The following is a 19,256-nucleotide window of genomic DNA, read 5'->3' as shown; positions in this document are numbered from 1 at the left end:
TCCCTGACTTTTCAAAGCTGGAAATAAGAGCTTTTATGAGATTGGAAATGGTAACAAGACTACTCTCTCTTCCTTCCAAAGTCTTCTCTTTTCAGTGTCTCTTTATTAGGAAAACATTTAATTTTATAATTTTTTTTCAGTCTGAAGTTACAAACCTTCAAAAGAAGGAAGGAAAGGTTAGTCATTTGGTTGAGCAGATATTCCCAACCTTTACTCACTATGCCCTTAAAACTGTGTACCCAGAATGTTTTGCAACCCAAAAGCCTAAAACAAGTTGGGGGTGGGAGGGAGGGGGCAGTGAGGGGGTAAAGACTTGTCCTGTCTTCTGCCCCCACCTTTCCCCTTCCTCATACATCTTTCCCCCCGCCTCCCCCCATCGCACTCAGGATCAGCCTCAGCAGCCGCTCTGACAGAGGGTCGGCCCCACCTCAGTGTGCTGTAGCACTCACTATGCCCAGGCAGCCACCTACAATTTACAGCCAGTCAGGGTTGGGTTTAGATCCCAGACCTACCACGTAATCATTGGATTTGCACAAGTCACTTAACCTCTCTGAGCCTTGGTTTCTGCATCTGTAACTTGGGGACAGTGCCCTCTTCATTGCTGGGCTGCAATAAAGATGACACATGTAAACGCCCAGCACGGAGAAGGACCCCAATAACGATCTCTTGCCAATGATGGCCTCCCCCCTTTTCCTGGCCTCTCCCAGGCTCCTGGAGAGATAGCGGGATTCTGGTTGACACCTTGCTTTCCAGAGTCTATGATTTTTATATTTTTCAAAATAATTTTTAAAAATTTGGTTATGCCCCCTCTAGGGCTCTCTGCTCACCTCATCTGCTGTGCAAATAAGGAGTTTTAATATGTTTTGTTTAGTTTTCCTGAAGATCTTTCCTGGCACTTTGATGGGCCTCTGGTACGCTGTGAGATAAATATATATATATTGATCTCTAACTCACGGTTCCTGCCACAGAGCTCTGAAACCCTTGTGGTTTCCTAAGTGATAAGAGCTCTCGGAGCATCTTTTGCTCTAATATTTGGTCTTTGACCCTGGTTCCTGCCACAGAGCTCTAAATCCCTTGGAATTTCCTGGGTGCTAGGAGTGTCTTTTGTTCCAATGAGGTAACTCTGGGTGGGCCCCTGGATGCGGGGGCTGGTCACCAGAAAGACCAAGCCAGGGTGAGCAGCTTAGAATATTCAGCTCCACCCCCTTCTCCCAGAAAGGGGCTGGAAATTGAGTTAATAATTGAGCACACCTACATGAGAAGGCCCCCATTTAAATCCCAATAGCACGGGGTGTGAAGACCTTCTAGCTTGGTGAACACAGGTGCGGGGAGAGTGTTGTACCTGGGGAGGACACGGAAACTCCGAGCCCCTTCACACGTATCTTGCCCTTCGTGTCTTTTCCATCTGGCTGTTCATCTGTCTCCTTTATCACCCTTTTGTAAGAATCTGGCAAACAGGAAGTGAACTGTTTTCTGAGTCTTATGAGCCACTCTAGCAAATTAACCCTGAGAAGGGGGTGGTGGGAACCTCCAAAGGCAGCAGATGGGTCAGAACCACAGGTGGACCTGTGATTCATGTCTGAAGGCAGGACAGTCTGGTGAGTCTGAGCCCTTACCTTGGAGGACCTAACACTTTCTCCAGGTAGGTAGTGTCAATTGAGTTAAATTGTAGGACGCCCAGCGGTGTCAGCAATGATGTGTTCCGTGTGAGTAGTTAGTGAGAAACCCAGGAGGGAAAGACTGGTTTCCCAATGCATATCCAGAGAAGAGGGGAGCCCCCAGCCCCCTCCGGCAGCCCCATCAGTTTACAGCAGCCTAGAACTCTGGCTCCCAGGTCGCCCGGAGGGCGGGGGGGGTGGGGGGGGGCGGAGCGAGGGTGGGGCCTGTCTCCCAGCAGCAGCCATCCAGAACCAGCCTTTTGTTCCTCACCACTGGTCACCTGGTCCAGGGGCAGCAAGCATCCAGTCCACTGTTGTTTTTTAAATGTCCTGGTTCCACAAAAATCTGTCTTCCTTGGAGACTTGGGCATGACACCCCATCCATGGGATAAAAGCGTTTGTCCTTTTGACACCGAGGACATACAAAATGACGAGAAACTACACACACCCGGCCAGCGCCCCACAGCAACTTGCCTATGTTGGAAGATGTCCAAGGAACAGTGGGCAGGGACCCTCGGCGGCCACAGGAAGGGGTAGGGTGCAGGGGTATTATGACATGCTCCAGGGAAGGGCAGCTCTCCCCTTGGCCAACGGAGGCCCCGGGCTCAGAGGTACAAGGGAGCCGGACCGGACATGGAGCCTGGGGCCCAGCCCCCTGGTGCTGAGCAGGATGAGGAGGACGAGCCTGAGCCGCAGGCTCCGACCCAAGCCATCGAGGGCCATGGCCAGGTGCTGCTGATGGGCAATTTCTGGCCGCAGGAAGAGCGCTTCCTCACCCTGCAGGACATCCTGGAGCAGAGCCCGACCAGCCGGCCCACCCAGGAGCCCTCGTCCACCAGAGCCACGTGCGGCCACAGCAGCTCCAGCGACTGCTCCTGGCGGCGGCGTCTCAAGCGCCCCAGCGACGGCTCCTCCGACGACACCGAAGGCCGGGCCGCCAAGTGCAAGCGCTCGGCCCAGAAGCCGCCCCAGGGTTCGGCCGGGACGCCCAGGAGCCGAGCGGTGGCGGAGGATGCAGCGACCGGGTGCCAGGACCCCCGGCTGCCGCTGCCGCTGCCGCCGCCGCCGCGGGAGCCGGGCGCGCGGCTGCTGCTGGTGTTCTGCCGCGCGTCCGCGCTGCGCTCGCAGCTGCCGCGGCTGCAGCTGCTCCTGCGGCGGGTGCACGCCCGGCACCGCAGCCCGCCCGCCGCGCTGGTGGGCATCGTGGTGCTGCCGCGGCGCGAGGAGGAGGCCGAGGCCCGCCGCCGCATGGAGAGCCTGCTCGGCAGCGCCTTCGGGCCGCAGAGCCCGGCCGTGGAGGTGCACACCGCCGTGTTCAGCCCCAGCCGCCCCGAGGGCACCCTGGACATCCAGCGCGCCGCCGCCGACGCCGCCGCCGCCGCCGCCGACGGAGCACGCGGAGGAACACACGAGGCCCCCGCGCGGGGCTGCGTCACCCTCATGGATCAAGAGACTCAGACAGAGGGTGAGGAGCCCGAAGGCGAGGGGTGGGAGCGCCAGGCGGCCGCCGCCGGGACCCCGGGGGATTCGGGAGAAACTTCACTGCAGAGGGAGACCCTGTGTGGCTGGCTCCGTTGGTTGGGGCACCGTCCACTCCAACAAGCACGGAGGGAGGCCTGTGCCTGGACCCTGCTGGTCCCAGTCCTGGAAACAGGTCCCTCACGGGATGGCCCCTCCCCGGGCGCGTCCACTTACACCGTGTGGGTGAAGATGAACTAGAGTCCTGTCCCCAGGGGTGCTCCCCGGGATAACTTTGGGTCACACGGGCTCGAATTCACTTGATTTGTTGTGTTACATTTCCCACACCCAGGCACCCGACCCCTTGCTCCCTTGCTCACTACTGGGAATCAGCCCACATAAAGCACAGATCTAGGGGTTTGCGGGCCCCAGACCCGCCCCCTCTTCTCTCCACTTCCACTTGTTCCTCGCTTGGTAGGCCCTTCAGTCTCCTCCAAGGAACCACAATTGCCATCAAAGCATGCCTCGTGGGAGGCAGGCGCTGAGCTGAGCATTTCGCACCTCGACTGCTCACAGCAGCCCTCTGGGGAAGGTGCTGTCTTAGAGGAGCTGCACAATTCTTGTTCACAGCCCCTGGGACCCTCCCTACGGAGGAATCCGGATCTGTGGCCCCAAAGGGTTACTCTGAGGGTCTAAGGGTTCAGGGCAGTGGGCTCTTAAGTGAGCACCAAGTGCCTTTTGTCTCCAGAAGCCCCTTGGGGCATCGGTGGGGCAGAAGGAAGTGCTCTGCGCAGGGCATCCAAAGCGGGGTTCCTCGAGGCTCTGCCACTCTCCCGCTGGAGAACAAAGCTAGGGGTCCCCTCGGGGAGCTGCTGCCCTCCTGACATAGGGAACTGAGGCCGGTTGGTGCCTGAGGTAACATCCAGTTTGAAGGTGTTAGCCTCGGGACAAATGTTGGCATGCTTGTCCTGGGTGCCCCGGATCCACCCCGAGGGCCAGAACCACTTAGGCTGACTATAGACTCATTCTTCTGACTCTCCCAGATGGTCCACAAGATTTTCCCATGGCTGCCATGCCTGGTCAGGAAAGCCCCTGACTATGGACTGTTCCAACTGTAATCTTCAGCCAAGACCAGAAAACCTAGACTTTTGAAAACTATCCCTAAAGAATGCAGTCTTTGAGGTGCCTTGTCCCCCATCATCCACACCCACCCTGCAGTCACCAGTTTCCTGCTTTCTTTGTCTGATTTCTACTCTTGCCTCCAAGCAGCTTACGTCAAGCCCTTTCTCTGGACTTTGGCCTTCTCGGTCTTCACAGTCTGGGTGTGTGGACTTTAAGAGAAGACAAGGGTAGAAGCCATTCTGACACCAGGCAGAATGTGATCCAAGATCTGGGCTCCGAGAGGGAGACATGGCTGCCAGTTGGAGGTCTTGAGAAAGGCTTTATGAGTTGATGGGTCCACTTGAGAAGGATCTGCATGATGGGAAGAGAGAGGGGTGGGAAGGAGTGGGAAGGGCTTCCACAAACACAGGGAAGTGAGGCATGTTCACCAGACTTCTGGTGCTTGTGATTGGCTAGAGCGAGACGCGGGTAGCATCAACCTGGGACAGTGGGATATGACTGTGTGATAGAGGAATCAGACTTCAGGCTAGGAAATTGTGCTCCAGCCAGAAGGCAGAGGGCATGGGAGATGTTCCAGCAAAGAACTATGGTGGTGCCATTCTTCCTAGTCCTTCTAACCGGACCTATTAATCCGCAAGTGCCCTCCCCTGTATCTTCGGATCACCCTTTTTAAAGAACCCCCACTTATTTTCTCCACTGCCATAGAAAAACTCTCGCTCCTCCCAAAGCTTGACCCTCTGTGTTTCTTCCATTCCTCTCCTGGGGAACCAAGAATCTGTTTTTGCATCTTTTTTTGGCCCCTTGGTGTGAAATGAGATGCTTCTTTTATTCCTAACAGGACATTCTTGCACCTATTTAATGAATTTAAACCAGTGGTTCTCAACCAGGGGCAATTTTCTGTGTCACACACACACACACACACACACACACTGACATTTGCCAGCGTCTGCAGATATTTTTGGTTTCATTTGGAAGGAGCAGTAGTTGCTACCAGCATCTCGTGGGCAGAGACCAGGGACACTGCTAAACTTTCTACAATGCACAGGACAGCCCCACAACAAAGACTTTTCTGGCCCAAATGTCAATAGGGCTGATTTAAACCAGGTTGAGCCCCGCCTGTGTTGCTCAGAGCACAGGCCTGGGTTGCAGGCTCAATCCCCGGTAGGAGGCATGCAAAAGGCAACTGATTAATGCTTCTCTCTCCCTCTTTCTTCCTCATATTTAAGAAAAAACTCAAAAACACATCAGGTTGAGGTCTTCAGTCAAAAGCCCATCAGTGCCTGAAAATCCAGTTTTACAGAGATAAATGCCTTAGGAGGTGTGACCTGTCTGCCGGATCCAGACAGGGTTCCTGACCGGGTTCCAGTCTCTCTGATTCTGAAGACTTCCCCAAGGGAGCCATTGCTCTTGACTTCAGGGATTTACCACCTTCTTTCTTGTAGCCTCGCTGGCTCCCTGAATCTCCTCACACTCAGGCTCAATCAAATTCAGCCCAACTTTATTGATCTGTGCTTCCCTTCACTTCTCATCTTTCATGCCTTTTTTCCCTTCAATCCTTTCACTCAAGGGTTGACTTTAAGGCCTGTATAATCACCTGACTCCCTGTTGCCTTTTGGAGTCAGGAAAAGAGAGATTTCTGAACGGGAATTTAGCCCCTTCAATGCCTCTCCACTGTATGGTAGTTTAACCTTGAACCTCTGTTTTCCCCTCTGCAGAAAGAGAATTAGCAAGGTCTTTTCAGGTTCTAGAATCTCTAAAATATTTCCCGTCATTTCACAGTTCATATCGGACCTGGCCTTGAGTGGGGATTCCTCCTCCATAGGTCTACTCTAAGCCTTCTCCTGGGGCAAGAGTGTCACCCCAGACTCAAGGGGTTGACAGTAGACTACTCACCACCTCATGATGCATCAATGGCAGAAGTAGAGTCTTCTAATGTGAACACATTTTCTGTTGGAGTCAACATGTGAAGCCTAAGGTTGTCCTTTTCTTAAATGTGTTTTTTTTTTTTCTTCTTCTCTCCCATCCTAAAAGGAATATCACATTTTTAACTTTGAGAAAGATTCATAGTCTCCTAATTGACCCGATGAGTTTGGAGTTTGAAACGTAGCCTATTGTGTCTTGCGTAATGAGTTTGAGAAAGATGTGGTTTTCCAAACTGCTGTTACATTTATAGGGGAAATTCTTTTGCCAAATGCAAGGGTTCTTTGCCAAAGTTGGATGACACCGCCCCTCCCCCAAGACCCTTCCCACATTAGGGGAAGGCAGGTTTTGGAAGAAGGGGGAAGCTACTCGATGAAAATAATCTGGGGGAACAGCTGAGATGGTAGGAGGCTGTGGGCTTTCCAGAGACCCCCACATCTTCAGTAACGTCACCTAAAACACAGTATGCATGGGGAAGTCGTTTGGGGGGTTTGGGTTTTGGTTTTCAGTTTTTTGTTATGTGGAAACCAGTGACAGAGTTGAGCAATCAGAGCCAGAGGTTCTTAGAGTGAATGGATAGCTCTAAGGGGACCCGGGACACACCAGCAGAGAGGTGCCTGAAGGAGGCACTCCAAGTCGCAGAATCGTAGGGATCCAGGTTGTCACAGGCCCCATGGCCAGGCTTAACCCAGGTTCTTGAGGGGTCTGACACCTGCCCTCTGCCCATCCCAGTAGCTAAGGAAGAGGGAGAACAGCAGGCTAGGCAGAGAAGACTGTGCCCAGGGCACTGCCATAGGAGCCACCCTGGTGTTTGTGACCTCACAGGAGGAGTGTGGGTGACCTTTCTTTGTGGTGCCTGGGTCCAGCCCAAGGCCAGAGTGTTCCCCCAGGGCAGGGCCTCCCTCCAGCAGGGAGCCGGAAGACTAGGCAGCTCCATGTAGGGCCACATTTAGGTAAGGAAGACCCACCATGAAGAAGGGCAAAAAGAAGAAGCCAGAGTCCAAACGCCGTGGCTCCAACTCACGGCACTGTAGCTCTGACTCCACCCCACATCAGTCCAGCGTGGAGTCCTCCCCGCAGCAGAACAGTTTATCATGCACCCCACCGCAGCAATGGAGCTCTGAGTTCTCCCCCCAGCAGCCCTGCCCAGAGTCCACCCCACAGCAAGCCACCTCTGGGTCCAACCCACAGCAGCAGCAACAGAGCTCTGAGTTGACCCCCCAGCAGCTCGCCTCAGGGTCCACCCCACGGCAGCCCAGTTTGGGCGCCATCGTAGAGAGGCCCGTGATCCGGGCCCTCCCAGCTCCCCAAGTCACTCAGAACACTTGCACAAAAATATCCCATGGATCCAAGAAAGCAGGTGAGCAGATTTCTAGCTTATCAATACTAGCCTTTCTGCTGCTGAATCCTGGGTTATCCCAGAAGCTGTTCTTATTGGGTAGGGATGCGTGGTTAACGTGTATTCTGGAACCGTGCTGTGGAGTGTGAGGATTTGGGGTTTTGTTTTTACCCAAGAGACCAGGATTCCTGGGTGTTGCCATTTCTCACTATGTTGAGTCTCACTGAAGAAGGCAGCCCGCATCCATATTAACTTTTCACATGGCTCAGTGGTCATATGTGCTCATTGGGGATCAGGGTGCGTGTAGCTGCTCAACAATAAAACCCAAGGATGCATTGATATGAAATTTAGGAGTGGTCATACTGCTTCACTGTCCTCGTCAGACAATCTCCATTTGCTATAAAAGATACCTACACTCTAACCCAAAGAGGAAAGTCCAGGCTGATGGTGACTGAGAGAAGAAGGGGGAGGCGAGAGCCACTTGGTGTTTGAGATTTGGTGGAAGGGTTTGGAGGAAACCTGTCAAGTAGAAGATAAGAATAGACTTTTTCCATGTTGTCCTGAGATGTTTGACTAAGGACCCATGGGTAAGGTTTCCAGTAAAATGCAGGCTGACAAATGATTTTTAAATAAGTGTGTCCCAAATATTGCATGGGCATCATGCGTTGCTTTTACTTGCTAAATCTGGCAACCTTACCTATGGAAGACAGAGGTGGATTTCTCTCCTCAACATTAAAAAAACTCTAACAATTATCTCTTTCTGACAAAGGAATGACCATCTAGGAAAAGTGGCCCCCCATCTTTTTGTTAGCCAGAGTCTGAATGAACATTGGATTGTGTAGAGGAAATTCAAGTGGAGTTCAGGGGGTGGGCTGGTTAAAACTACTACTGATAATAATGGTAATAGCTAACCAATGGTGTACCCAGCATTCAGCTCAGCCATCTGTGTTAATTTTCTCATTTAACAACTCTTAAAGAACATACTATTGTAGCATCATCTCCATGTTATAGATGGGAAACTGAGGCCCAACGAAATCAAGCAATTCACTCTCAAGTAGGCACTAGAAGCACTGAGGGGAGAACCTCAGCCTCATCTGACTCCAGAATTCTCGCTCTTAACTGCAGCCCTAATTTTCTGATCCCCTGAGGTCTGGTGGCCTCCCTCGGAGGAAGCATACCCTTCTCTGAGCTTCTCCTGGATCCATGAGCCAGAGCCTAAAGCTCTGTGGTCCTGACCAGACCACACTCCCCAGGCCACAGCATATCCCTCTGAGATCATGTGGACACAAATAAGAGGAATGTGTATATCCAGGGTATCTCTGTGACATATTTCTGAGGCTAGGAATCAATCCATTCTTAACATCTGAAATGGTTTTGAGAGCTACACTACATGTTGTAAATGTTATGATCATCACCCGCTGAACTAAACATTTCTGAATTGTGGCCTTTAGAACGGATATCTGTAGAATGCAGTTTTACATTCCCAAATCTTTTAATGAGTACATGTGACTCACCCCATGAGGAGTTCTGCTTATTGCTCCAAAGTATTGTAAAAGAAATTGCATTTCATTAAATGGGAAACCTGGTGCAATGTATTGCATTTAAATAAATACAAATCTGAGACTCTCATCTATCCACAATTTCATGTGCTGCTACTGGCCAGTTTATCCAGGCACTGGTGGTGGCTCTTCAGTGCTTACAATGACCACCTACTCTCCTTCTATCAAAGACATTTTTTCCCTTTGAGCCAGAATAGGAGAGAATGTTGGCAATAAGGGATGAGGGCCTTTACATAAAAGATGCCATATTCTAAAATCCAAATTTTTTATGTGCAGAAAATATTGTAGTTCAATAAAAGACAAATCTTCCACTAGAATGACTATAATAAAAAGAAAAAAAAAAAAAAAAAAAGGACAATGACAAGTGTTGGTGAGGCTATGGAGAAGTCAAAAGCATCACACACTGTTGAAGGGAAGGTAAAATGGTGCTGCTGTGATGGGAAAGTCTGGCAGTTCCTTGAAGGGTTAACCACGAAGTTACCTTAAGATTCAGCAATCCTGCCGAAACCGGTTTGGCTCAGTGGATGGAGCCTCGGCCTGCAGACTGAAGGGTCCCAGGTTCAATTCTGGCCACGGACATATGCCCAGGTTGTGGGCTCAATCCTCAGTAAGGGGGCATGCAGGAGGCAGCCAATCAATGACTCTCTCTCATCATTGATGTTTCTATCTCTCCCTCGCCCTTCCTCTCTGAAATCAATAAAGAAATATATATATATATATATATATATATATATATATATATATATATATATATATATATTTTTTTTTTTTTTTTTTTCTTAAAAAGATTCAGTAATCCCCCTCCTGGGTATATACACAAGAGAATTAAAAAGTATATGTTCTACCACTTCAAAGTTAATGGAAAATTAAGCCTTTAGCTCCTAGCCAAATTTTTAATATTATTTTGTTGGTTGTAACTGGGATTCTTAGAGTTTCCCACACACACAAAAATAAATTCCTGGTTTACAGTGTAAAAACAAAACATATGTTCTACAGAAAACTTGTACATGAATGTTCACAGCAGCATTACTCACAATAGCCAAAAAAAAGACAACTCAATGTCCACCAACTAACGAATGGATAAACAGCAGGTGGTACAGATGTGCTATGAAATACTATTTGGCAATAAAAAGAGATGATATGCTGATACATGCTGCAACATGGATGAACCTCAAAAACATTAGGCCAAGTAAAAGAAGCCAGTCCATAAGAAAGCCCACATATTGTATGCTTCCATTTCTGAAATGTCCAGTATAGGCAAATCTATGGCCAGAACCTGGGGAGAACGGGGAACAGGCAGTGGCTGCTAATGGGTCCAGAGTTTCTTAAGTGGGAAAAGAAAATAGTCTGGAATGAGGTAGCAATCATGGTTGCGCACCTTTGTTTATATTCTGAAAACCATTGAACACGTTAAAGGGGTGAATTTTATGGTATGAGAATTAGAAGTCCACAAAAAAAAATTTTTTAACTAAAAACAGAAGAAAGATAACATCTTGCCTTTAGAATCTCTTCCTTCTCCGGTCCAGAAAAAGTATCGTCATGGGGAGGTCTAAGCAGGAAGTGTGTTGCGTGTTCCAAGGTTGACCACTGCCTTCACAGGGCTTTGGTTGGAAGAACCCACAGTTCCGTCAGAAGCCGGGACGAAGGTGGCTGCAAGAGAAGGAAATGAGGCAGAGGTCATTTTAAACAGCAGAGGGCACCATCTCGGAGTTCCTTCCGTGAGGATCCACCGCACATGGGGGGGACAGAAATGGAGATGAGTTTGGGAAAGTATCCCAAGGACTGTAAACTGAAGCAGCGGCTGCCTTCTGGGATGAACCAGGGAGCCCCCAGAAATGGGCCGTGGCAGCTCCAGGTGCAGGAATCGAGTGCCGCCTGTCGCCTGCTGCCACCACTTCCTAAGAATTCCGTGGCGAGAGCCCTGAATCAAGAAATCCTGAATTGAGGCCCACTTCTCCAATCTATGTAACTCTCAGTTTGCGCCTCAGTTTCCTCATTTGTAAACCGAGAATAACAATATTCCACTTGCATAATTAAATGGGATGGATAATGATGTGAAGCGTGGAGCACCGTGGCATCATTATTTACTCCCAGGTAGCGGCAGTCTGAAATGCAACCCGTTTCCCCACACAGTTTGTTTCTGTGTCTTTGAGGCTCTCCCCCAACCCCCTCCTGCAGGCTGGTGGGTCCCTTATCTTTCTCTTTTTCTGTCCACCCAGGGCCTCCGACTCAGGCGAGCCCCTTCTGTTCCTGTACCACTTGCCCCGGCAGCTCTGCTTGCTGGCGTCGTCTGGGCCTGTGCCACAGCCGCATCTTCGATGTCCTTCTGCCTCAGGCCTGGCTGACCGTGCCAGGCAGAGGATTCCCAAGCCTCCTCACCTTCTACAGGTTCTGGAGCTCGTGGAGGGCTGGGCCCTCAGGTCGTACAGTTCCCAAGGGCCAGGCTCTCCCCCAGATCGTTTAGTAGTCTTGTGTTATTCCGCCTGGGAATCCTAGGCCAAAGGAACGCCTCCCCCTCCGGGTGGCCACAGCCTAAGGTTTGGCACCGGCCCCTTCTGAGCAGACCCATCCCCCCAGGGCATCCCACCTGCACAGAGAGGTGCCGGTTTTCTTCCTTCCCAAGAATTGCTTCTTCGAGGGCCTCATTTCTCTTTTCCCCAAAGGCACCCTCCTTTCTCAGAGCTCACCCCCTCACAGCCCTTCAGAAATGCCTTGTCACTCAGAGCTTTGGAATGAAAGGCTCTGGTAGGCCATCGGCCTCCTCCTGTGGCCCACGCCACAGCTGAGCACTTTAGGTTCTTTACCTGCATGTGAATTTCCCCTGGAGCGGAGTCACAGATACTGAGTGTAACCCACGTGCCCCCTGGGTAATAGCAAGACCTCCACCCCGTGCAGAGGGTCTCAGGCTATTTCTACAACCCCAACAGGGAACAATGCCCCAAGGCTGGTCTGTCCATGGCAGAGCAGCCCCCACCCACAGCAGCATCTGAAGTTCTGCCCTTCTTTGCCTCTTCCTAGATACCACCGGGTGGAACCTTTTCCAGCGGTGCCAGGGCTGGGAAAGGGGCCTCCTCCCATCCCCAGCTCTGGGTCCAAAGCAGCTCCGCCTGTACCCAGGGTCTCACAAGTGTCCACGGAAGAGGTCTTACACCTGACAATCTGATACCCCTGACCTAGGAACAGAGCCCACCCACCCCCCACCTTCCCCCTGCTCCTCTTCCCAGCCCCTCCCCCACCAGATCCCCTCTCCTGTCCACCCTTGAAACAAACCTATGAAGAAAACAAACAGATACCCAGGTGTGTTGAAAAAGCGTGCCTAGAGCTAAAAATACTCTATAACCTGGTAAGTCCCTGTCAAGGAAGGGACTCATTATTATTAACTGTCTTCCAACACACTTAATACTTCTGTCCAAAGGGTGCCACATTGTGCCATGGGTTCATATGACTTTAATTTTTTTTAAATAATTTTTTGTTGTTGAAAGTATTACATGTATCTCCTTTCCCTCGCCCCCCTCATTGGTCCCCTCTGGCCTGTCCCAGTCCCTGCCCCCCCCACCCCCCGAGGCCTTCAGCACCCTATTGCCTGTGTCCATGAGTTATGTATGCATATACGCATACAAGGTCTTTGGTTGATTACCTCCCGTCCACCCATCCTCCCCCACCTTCTCCAATCACTTTAAAACCGATAAGTAGGAAAAATTAATCTGCACAGGAATCTAGGTACTAGGAGAGAAACTAGAACAGGGAACTTTACCCTTAAAAATTGTGCAGCCTGCACGGTAAGCTAAGACACGTCCATTTGAAAAACTAAGGTGTGAGCCAGGTGTTCTGTGTCCCATAGGAGACGTTCAAAGAGCTTCAGGAAAAGTGTTCACTCCTAACCAGGCAGTCCAGGCAGACTGCGCAGCGTCAATCATATCTGAGCTGAGTCTAAAAGGACCTTAGGATCTTCTATGATTTATTATAAAGGGAGAGCACTCTAGATGGAGGAAAAGGCGAAAGCAAGGCTCAGAATTAGGGAAGTGAGGGGCAAGGGGCATGGGTCCAGGTTGGTCAGGGTTAAGACATATTCTGTTCAAATGTTTAGCACCTGCTTCCGAAATCATTCCATTTCTCAGAGAAGTGGAATGTTGGCTCTTGGCTTGAAATGCACACTCATGTTAAATAAGAGCCACTAGTTGAATAGGATCTTTACCCAAACGGATACTGCATTTGGTGAAAGCCTTCCTCACAATTAGTATCATACTCGTATATTTTCCTTGCCTTCGTGGTGGGTGTGATATGTGTTTCTTCAGGTGTAATATGTGTCCTCCAAATGGAGCTATCCGGTAGAACCTCCTTCACAGGGTTGTCTTGAGGTTTGAGGAGACTTTGAGGTTGGAGGAGACCTGTTTAGCCCAGGGCTTGGCACATGGAGGTATGGACCACCTTTGTAGCTTGGCTCCCTGAATGCCTCGGGGAGCTGGTGTCCTGGGCAGGTCTACATGTCCTGGGGTACTAGGGTAGGTTTTATTGGAAGGAGTGGGAGAGTCATGTCCCCTTGAGAGGAGGGTGTTCCTGCAATCCTGAGGGAACCCCACAATCTTCCCTTTCCCATAAAAAGGCACTAAAGCCCAACTCCCCCCAACCTATGGGCTTTCTGCTTTGCTTTGCAGAGGACCGGCAAGGAAGCACACCAGTCATCGTAATTCCCGTGCTCCAGGTTCTCGGGACTGCAGCTGTGGCTCTGGGGGCTCTAGCAACTGCCTACTGCGTCATTGAACTCCTGTGAACAAACCCCCAGGCTCGCGGTCCAGCAGGTGTGTGGACCCCCTCGGTGCCCACTACTCTTTGCAGAAGTGGTCCTCAGGCCCCCTGAGTGGCCAGCCCTCCTCGCAGGGCCAGTGGGGTTTCTGTCCCTTCTCTGAAGTGAGAAGGTTGTTACCAGTAGACCACGCCCCCCAGCCTCTCGTTCAGACTGAGTCCTTCCTGGGCTCAGGGTGGCCTGGCATGGCTCTCTCCAGCAGCCCTGCCAATGTTAGATCCATTATTGGGATTGTCAAGACCGAGTTCCCCAAACTCCCACTGACCTGGGCGGTTTCCCTAGTCACAGAGAGCAGACAGGAGGAGGTGAGGGCAGAGGTCTTGCCCATCTTGGGGCCTTTCCTTGGAACTTTCTTCTTGCCTAGAAAGCTTTCTCCCTTTCCCAACATTTCAAGTCCTACCTATTCTCCATGGCCTAGCCCTATTTCTTCCATATAGCCTTCCTCCCGCACTGCACCTCCAGTGACTTCTCCCCGCTGGTTAATCACGGTCTTCTCCAGCCTGGTCCATCCTGTGTTGTGGAGGGTCATTGTGCATGTTTGTGACCTATCTCTACAAGGGTACTGCAAGATCCTTGAGAGCACGCCTCACACAGCATCTTCAATCCTCCCCTCTTCTAGGCTGGGCTTCCTAGAAGCAGAGCCTGAGTCAGGGATGCGAGAACACAGGATTTATTGAGAGAGAAAAAGAGAGGGAGGGAGGCAAGAGAGATCAAAGGAAGGAACAGAGCCAGGACCATGTCAGCTGAAGTCCAGCCTGATCCCACGGGGGCTGTCAAGCATTATACCATAGACCTGGTCTCACCTTGATGCAAGAGCAGGCTTTTTGTGCCCCTTTGTCATTCCGCCATTGGCAATAGGGGTGAGGGTGGGGAGTTAAATCTTTGTGGAGAAGAGCTCCCATTTGGCTGAGGACAAGCCTCTGGGGAAAGAGGCAGCTCTGAGTCCTTAGCAGCCAACATTCACAACTCACAGGAGCTAAATAAAGAATGCACCAGCCCAGAAAGGGGAGCACCCACATTGTCCCCATTGTCAAGTCCACCCACAGTGAATGCCTCATAAGTGATTGGGGTAGGGGGGGAGCAGTAAGGGGGTAATAGCAGCCTTTCAATCACTCTTAGACTTCTATCAGCCACAGGTGGACAGGGAGTAGCCACCATAGGGCCCATGGTGGAGCAGATGCTCAGGGTACCTCAAAAGACCAACCCAGAAAACAAACTCCAGCGAGAGCTCAGCATCTGCTCCCAGGTTCTGCTGCCTAATCAAGGGGCATATTCATGGGAGAGAAGAAGCACCTTAAGCTTCATGAAACACACAGCAGCTGGGAGCCTCAGTTTCCTCAGCTCTAAATAAGAAAAGCCGCTGTGCCCTGCTCTTGAGATTTCCAGGAGTATGAGAAAAGATGCTTAGAGTGAGCTGGCCAGCTCTAGGGTGAAGGTACTGGTGGTTGGAAAGACACTGGCTTTGGAGACAGAGCTGTAGGTTCCATCAGAACTGGGCTACCTGGTAGCTGGGTGTTAGGGGCCTCGCAACTTAACTTCTGTGAGTCAGTGTCATCTCTGAAGGGGGAGAAGAATGAGTAGCTCCAGGGCAATGGTGGTGAGGATTAAAGGAAGGGATGTGCAGGTGTGCGGGGCCTGGTCACAGGAGATGGGTGGATGGTGGCCAGTGACCATGTGAGGACTGCACTTGAGCTAAAGTGCTTTGCTCTAGAGCAAGCATGTCAAACTCTCGGCCAGTGGGCCGCATGGGGCCCACAATGAGTATTTTTGCTGCCCAGCCAAAATAATGGTGTGAGCAGTTATTTACAATTATGAAAGGAAATAAGTCTCCTGTCAGATCCAGAACTACTGGCATTCACCTTGGGTCAGTTTTGAAACTAATCACTGCGAACAAGATTTCCCCCGAAGTAGGGAAGATAGTAGCAGAGAAGAGGTGCCAAGTATTTCAGGTAGAAAGCATTAATTTTATCGTCGCTCTTGTTCTTTTTTATATACTACAATTTTCTAAATAAACCTACGTTTCTATGAAAATTGAAGCTTTTGGATTTTGTGGTGGCTCACATAAACTTGACCTTGTTTATTTGGCCTATGTTAGCCTTTGAGTTTGGCACGCTTGTTCTAGCGTCTCCTTATAGCAGAGCCCACCAGTGTGAGTTCCAGTAGGGGTGAAGGGGCAGGCAGGCTTGGGTCATATTCTCCTTCAAGGTTCAGTACTGTATTCTGGGGCAGGTTCCAGAACTAGGGAATTGGAAGGTTTCCAAATGCCAGAAGGCATTTTAAGAGTGATCTGATACGTGGATTATGAATTTACTTGGTGGAAATTTCAGAAAACCAAATTCAGAATGGCAATAAGGAGACTGTCTCACCTAGCTATGGAACAGCTGGGAAGAGTCAGGGCTCCCTAAAGTCAGCAGTGTCGTCAGAAAGCCGGGAAGGGACTTTTCCAGCTTTAGTCTCTGACACCCTCCTCGGAGGGCAGGCTAGTCCCTCCTGTGGGCAGGCGGCTGGAGAAGCTTCCAGAATCACAGCCTCATATCCCGACAGCCAGAAACAGGGAAAAGGCTACCTCCTCCTTATGTCTCTTTCTTTAAAATAAATAGATAGATAGATAGATATTATTTATTTATTTATTTATTTGTTTGTTTGTTTGTTTGTTTCCTTAACCAAGGATATGTTTTTATTGATGGGGGGGGGGGCAAACAAATTTTTAGAAAACAGCAGTGTGAGAGAAAAATATTGATCAGTTGCCTCCCATACACACCCCAATGGAAGAACAAACTCACAACCTAGGTATGTGCCCTGACAGGGAATCGAACCTACAACCTGGGTGATGCTCCAACTAACCAAGCCACCCAGCCAGAGCCTTGTGTCTCTTCCTGAGTTAAGAAACTTTTCAGGAGACCCTTTCCTCAGCATACTTGCCCTCTCATTGGGGAGACATGCCCCTGAATTGTGTTTCATGCCCCTTCTTAAGCAAATTAATAGGGACTGAATTATCATGGCGGGATTAGATCCATCCCCAGTCTGTTCCCCTGCCTGGGGCAGGGATTGCTTCTGTCCAGGACAAGGCTGGGCAAAGCAGCCAAATTAAATGGAACCCCTACCAGGAAATAAACGAGAGTGGATTGGGAACAGGCCAGAGTGTTTTAAAAGGCGATATGGTAGCCCGTGAGAGATGAACCTCAGTGCCCCGAGCTGTTGGCTTAGAGGCTGGAGACCTGTTGGCTTAGCCACTGAAAACCACCTTGAGGGCAGGAGAGTCAGTGTGGTGGGGGAGGGGGAGCAGACCCTCAGGAAGGGAAACGGTCAGTTTGGTGTCCTTCTCAGTCCAGACAATGAAACACCATCTGATGACAGTGGCAATGTCTACTCTCTGGAAAAAGATAGAATTTTATTTCCTAAAGTTTGGTGTACCTCTCTCTCAGCATCTCACCAGTGAAGGATGAGGCACTAAAGCAAGAGGCTGCTTCCCATCTCTCTCTGGGCACTGCTGCTCGTAGTAAAAATCCCACCATGGGCTAGCTTTTGGGGTGCGAGACTTCCTCTTAGCTGCTGGGGGCCCTGGGGTGGGAGGAGGAAATGGAAAGTGCCAGCACCACTAAGCCATGAGAGGGAGAGGCAGGGAGGGAGGGAGGGAGGGAGGGAGGGAGGGAGGGAGGGAGGGAGGGAGGGAGGGAGGGAGGGAGAGTGAGAGAGAGAGAGAGAGAGAGAGAATGAGAGCCAAGAGCATGCCTGGCAGTTTGCATAAGCACCTGGTACTTTGCATAAACTCCTTAGAGCCTGAAGGGAAAAACAAGTCTGCTGTGGCTGTGTTTGGACAAAAGGAAGAGTGGATGCAGAAATGGAAGGAATTAGAATCCTAAATAATTTCTTTTCCACAGGAGGACCTTTGCTGTGAACTCTCACTGATGAGGCTGTAACGCTGGAGCGCCACCAGCGTTCTGGTGTCATGAAGTCCTGTGTAAGCTAACGGCTCTGTTCTTGTTTTTCTTACAGATCCAGTTTCCACCAGGGATCTCCCTTGTCACCAAAATAGAACAATAAAAAACAAAAACAAATTCTGTTTCTTGATTGTGTTCTACTCAAGTCACAAAAGCTGGACTTAGTAGGGAGGTGAGCGGGGTGTGGCGTAGGAGATGGGGGGGGGCGGGGGGACGGTGACTTTCTGAGCCCTAGGTAAACCAGAGTGGGATCCTGCTGTTGGGGGCCACAGACCCAAGTGGAGGTAATTTTCTCTACACACTCACAGAACAATTCATTTCAGATTCTCCATTTTAAAAACAGGAGTTACACTAGTCAATTCAATACCTACCATAGCTAGTCAACTCCACGTCCGGCCAGTGGTAATCCGGTTAGTGGGAGCAGGAGGGATGCGCTGGCTCCTTTCCAGGCCCGCACCTGTGCCTGGGACACTCCACCTCTTCAGTCAGCTTCACCAGTGAGGGGGGCGCAGGGGCAGGGCGAGGCGGGGCCTGAAGCCCGTGGTCCCTCCTGGGGACTTCACTGCACTCAGCCAGAGCCTGTCTCACCTAGCTATGGAACAGCTGGGAACATTCAGGCATATGAATGCTCAGGAACATTCAGCGGTTCCTGAGCCGCTGAGGCAGAGGTCTTAGTTCTGGGGGATCCCAGGAAACACCAGTAGGGGAGAGGCTGTGAGACAGGAGGAGATGCTTAGTTGGCTGGGGCAATCTGGGAAACAGAACACACCTCAAAGACATTCCACCCAAAGGGGATGGTTTACATGCCCATCCTGTCAGTCATCCATTAGGGCTGCTGGAAATTCATTAGGCGATGAATTTCCCTAAACGTTTGGCCACTCTAGAGAGGAAGACTCCAGACACAGAAATGCAGATGGTGGGTGTCACAGGTCCAGAATGCCTAAAACAGCAGTAAAGACCAGGGGATGTGAGAGGGCATGTGTGTGTGTGTGTTTGGGGGGATGGGTGGCAGGAGGGAGGAAGGGGGGCAGCCCTGAACTCAAGGAAGGGAGTGCACAGAGCCATGTGCATGTGACCTGCTGCGCCTCTGACAGCTGCTCAGGCTAGAACCAGGACAACCCTTGGGGAGGCAGGAGCAACAGCACAGCTATGAATGGCAGGTGGGCCAGGCCAGGTACCAAGAACCCAGAGCCCACCCACCACCTTCCAATCCCAGGATTTCCTTTCCTAGCAGGCACTTGGGAGAGGGTACCCCTGGAGTGACAGAACCCTTCTTGGCTGCCAGCCTCCCAAAGGAAAGTGCTGGCTTCGGTGGAGTGGGGTCATGTTTGGGTGCTGTCCTGCAGGTCAGGGTGAAAGGGTCCCCTGGCCACTGCTTCTGATCAGCCGAGCTCCTCTGAAGATACTTAGCTCCTTTTTCTGTCATATTAATTAGGTCCCCCTTTATTGTGAATG

The 19,256-nt window shown here is 50.8% G+C and overlaps 1 protein-coding gene across 2 annotated transcripts; it reads left to right on the top strand.

The window, feature by feature from the left end:
• The first annotated feature begins 2,121 nt into the window (after positions 1-2,121).
• SPATA3 (spermatogenesis associated 3) lies at positions 2,122-17,899 on the top strand. 2 transcript variants are annotated; one of them, XM_084892837.1, is made up of 4 exons: positions 2,122-3,123; positions 11,276-11,444; positions 13,712-13,855; positions 17,857-17,899. In XM_084892837.1, exons 1-3 carry the CDS (start codon positions 2,292-2,294, stop codon positions 13,815-13,817), a joined length of 1,107 nt encoding a protein of 368 aa, XP_084748963.1. In that variant the 5' UTR covers positions 2,122-2,291; the 3' UTR covers positions 13,818-13,855; positions 17,857-17,899. The 2 variants fall into 2 exon arrangements, with proteins under 2 accessions (XP_084748963.1, XP_084748964.1); XM_084892838.1 differs by lacking the exon at positions 11,276-11,444.
• The last annotated feature ends 1,357 nt before the right edge of the window (positions 17,900-19,256 follow it).

Source organism: Pipistrellus hanaki, assembly GCF_964339955.1.
Source record: "Pipistrellus hanaki genome assembly, chromosome: 8".
Lineage (NCBI taxonomy): Eukaryota > Metazoa > Chordata > Mammalia > Chiroptera > Vespertilionidae > Pipistrellus > Pipistrellus hanaki.
The sequence above is the reverse complement of the archived record's forward strand: the minus strand, read 5'-3'. Positions and strand labels throughout refer to the sequence as shown.

Bases quoted from the DNA above. Each gene is read 5' to 3' on its own strand.
- SPATA3 (XM_084892837.1), top strand. From the start codon at position 2,292: ATGGAGCCTGGGGCCCAGCCCCCTGGTGCTGAGCAGGATGAGGAGGAC. The intron at 3,124-11,275 runs GTGAGGAGCCCG...CTGTCCACCCAG, and splicing joins TCAAGAGACTCAGACAGAGG to GGCCTCCGACTCAGGCGAGC. The intron at 11,445-13,711 runs GTTCTGGAGCTC...TTTGCTTTGCAG, and splicing joins AGCCTCCTCACCTTCTACAG to AGGACCGGCAAGGAAGCACA.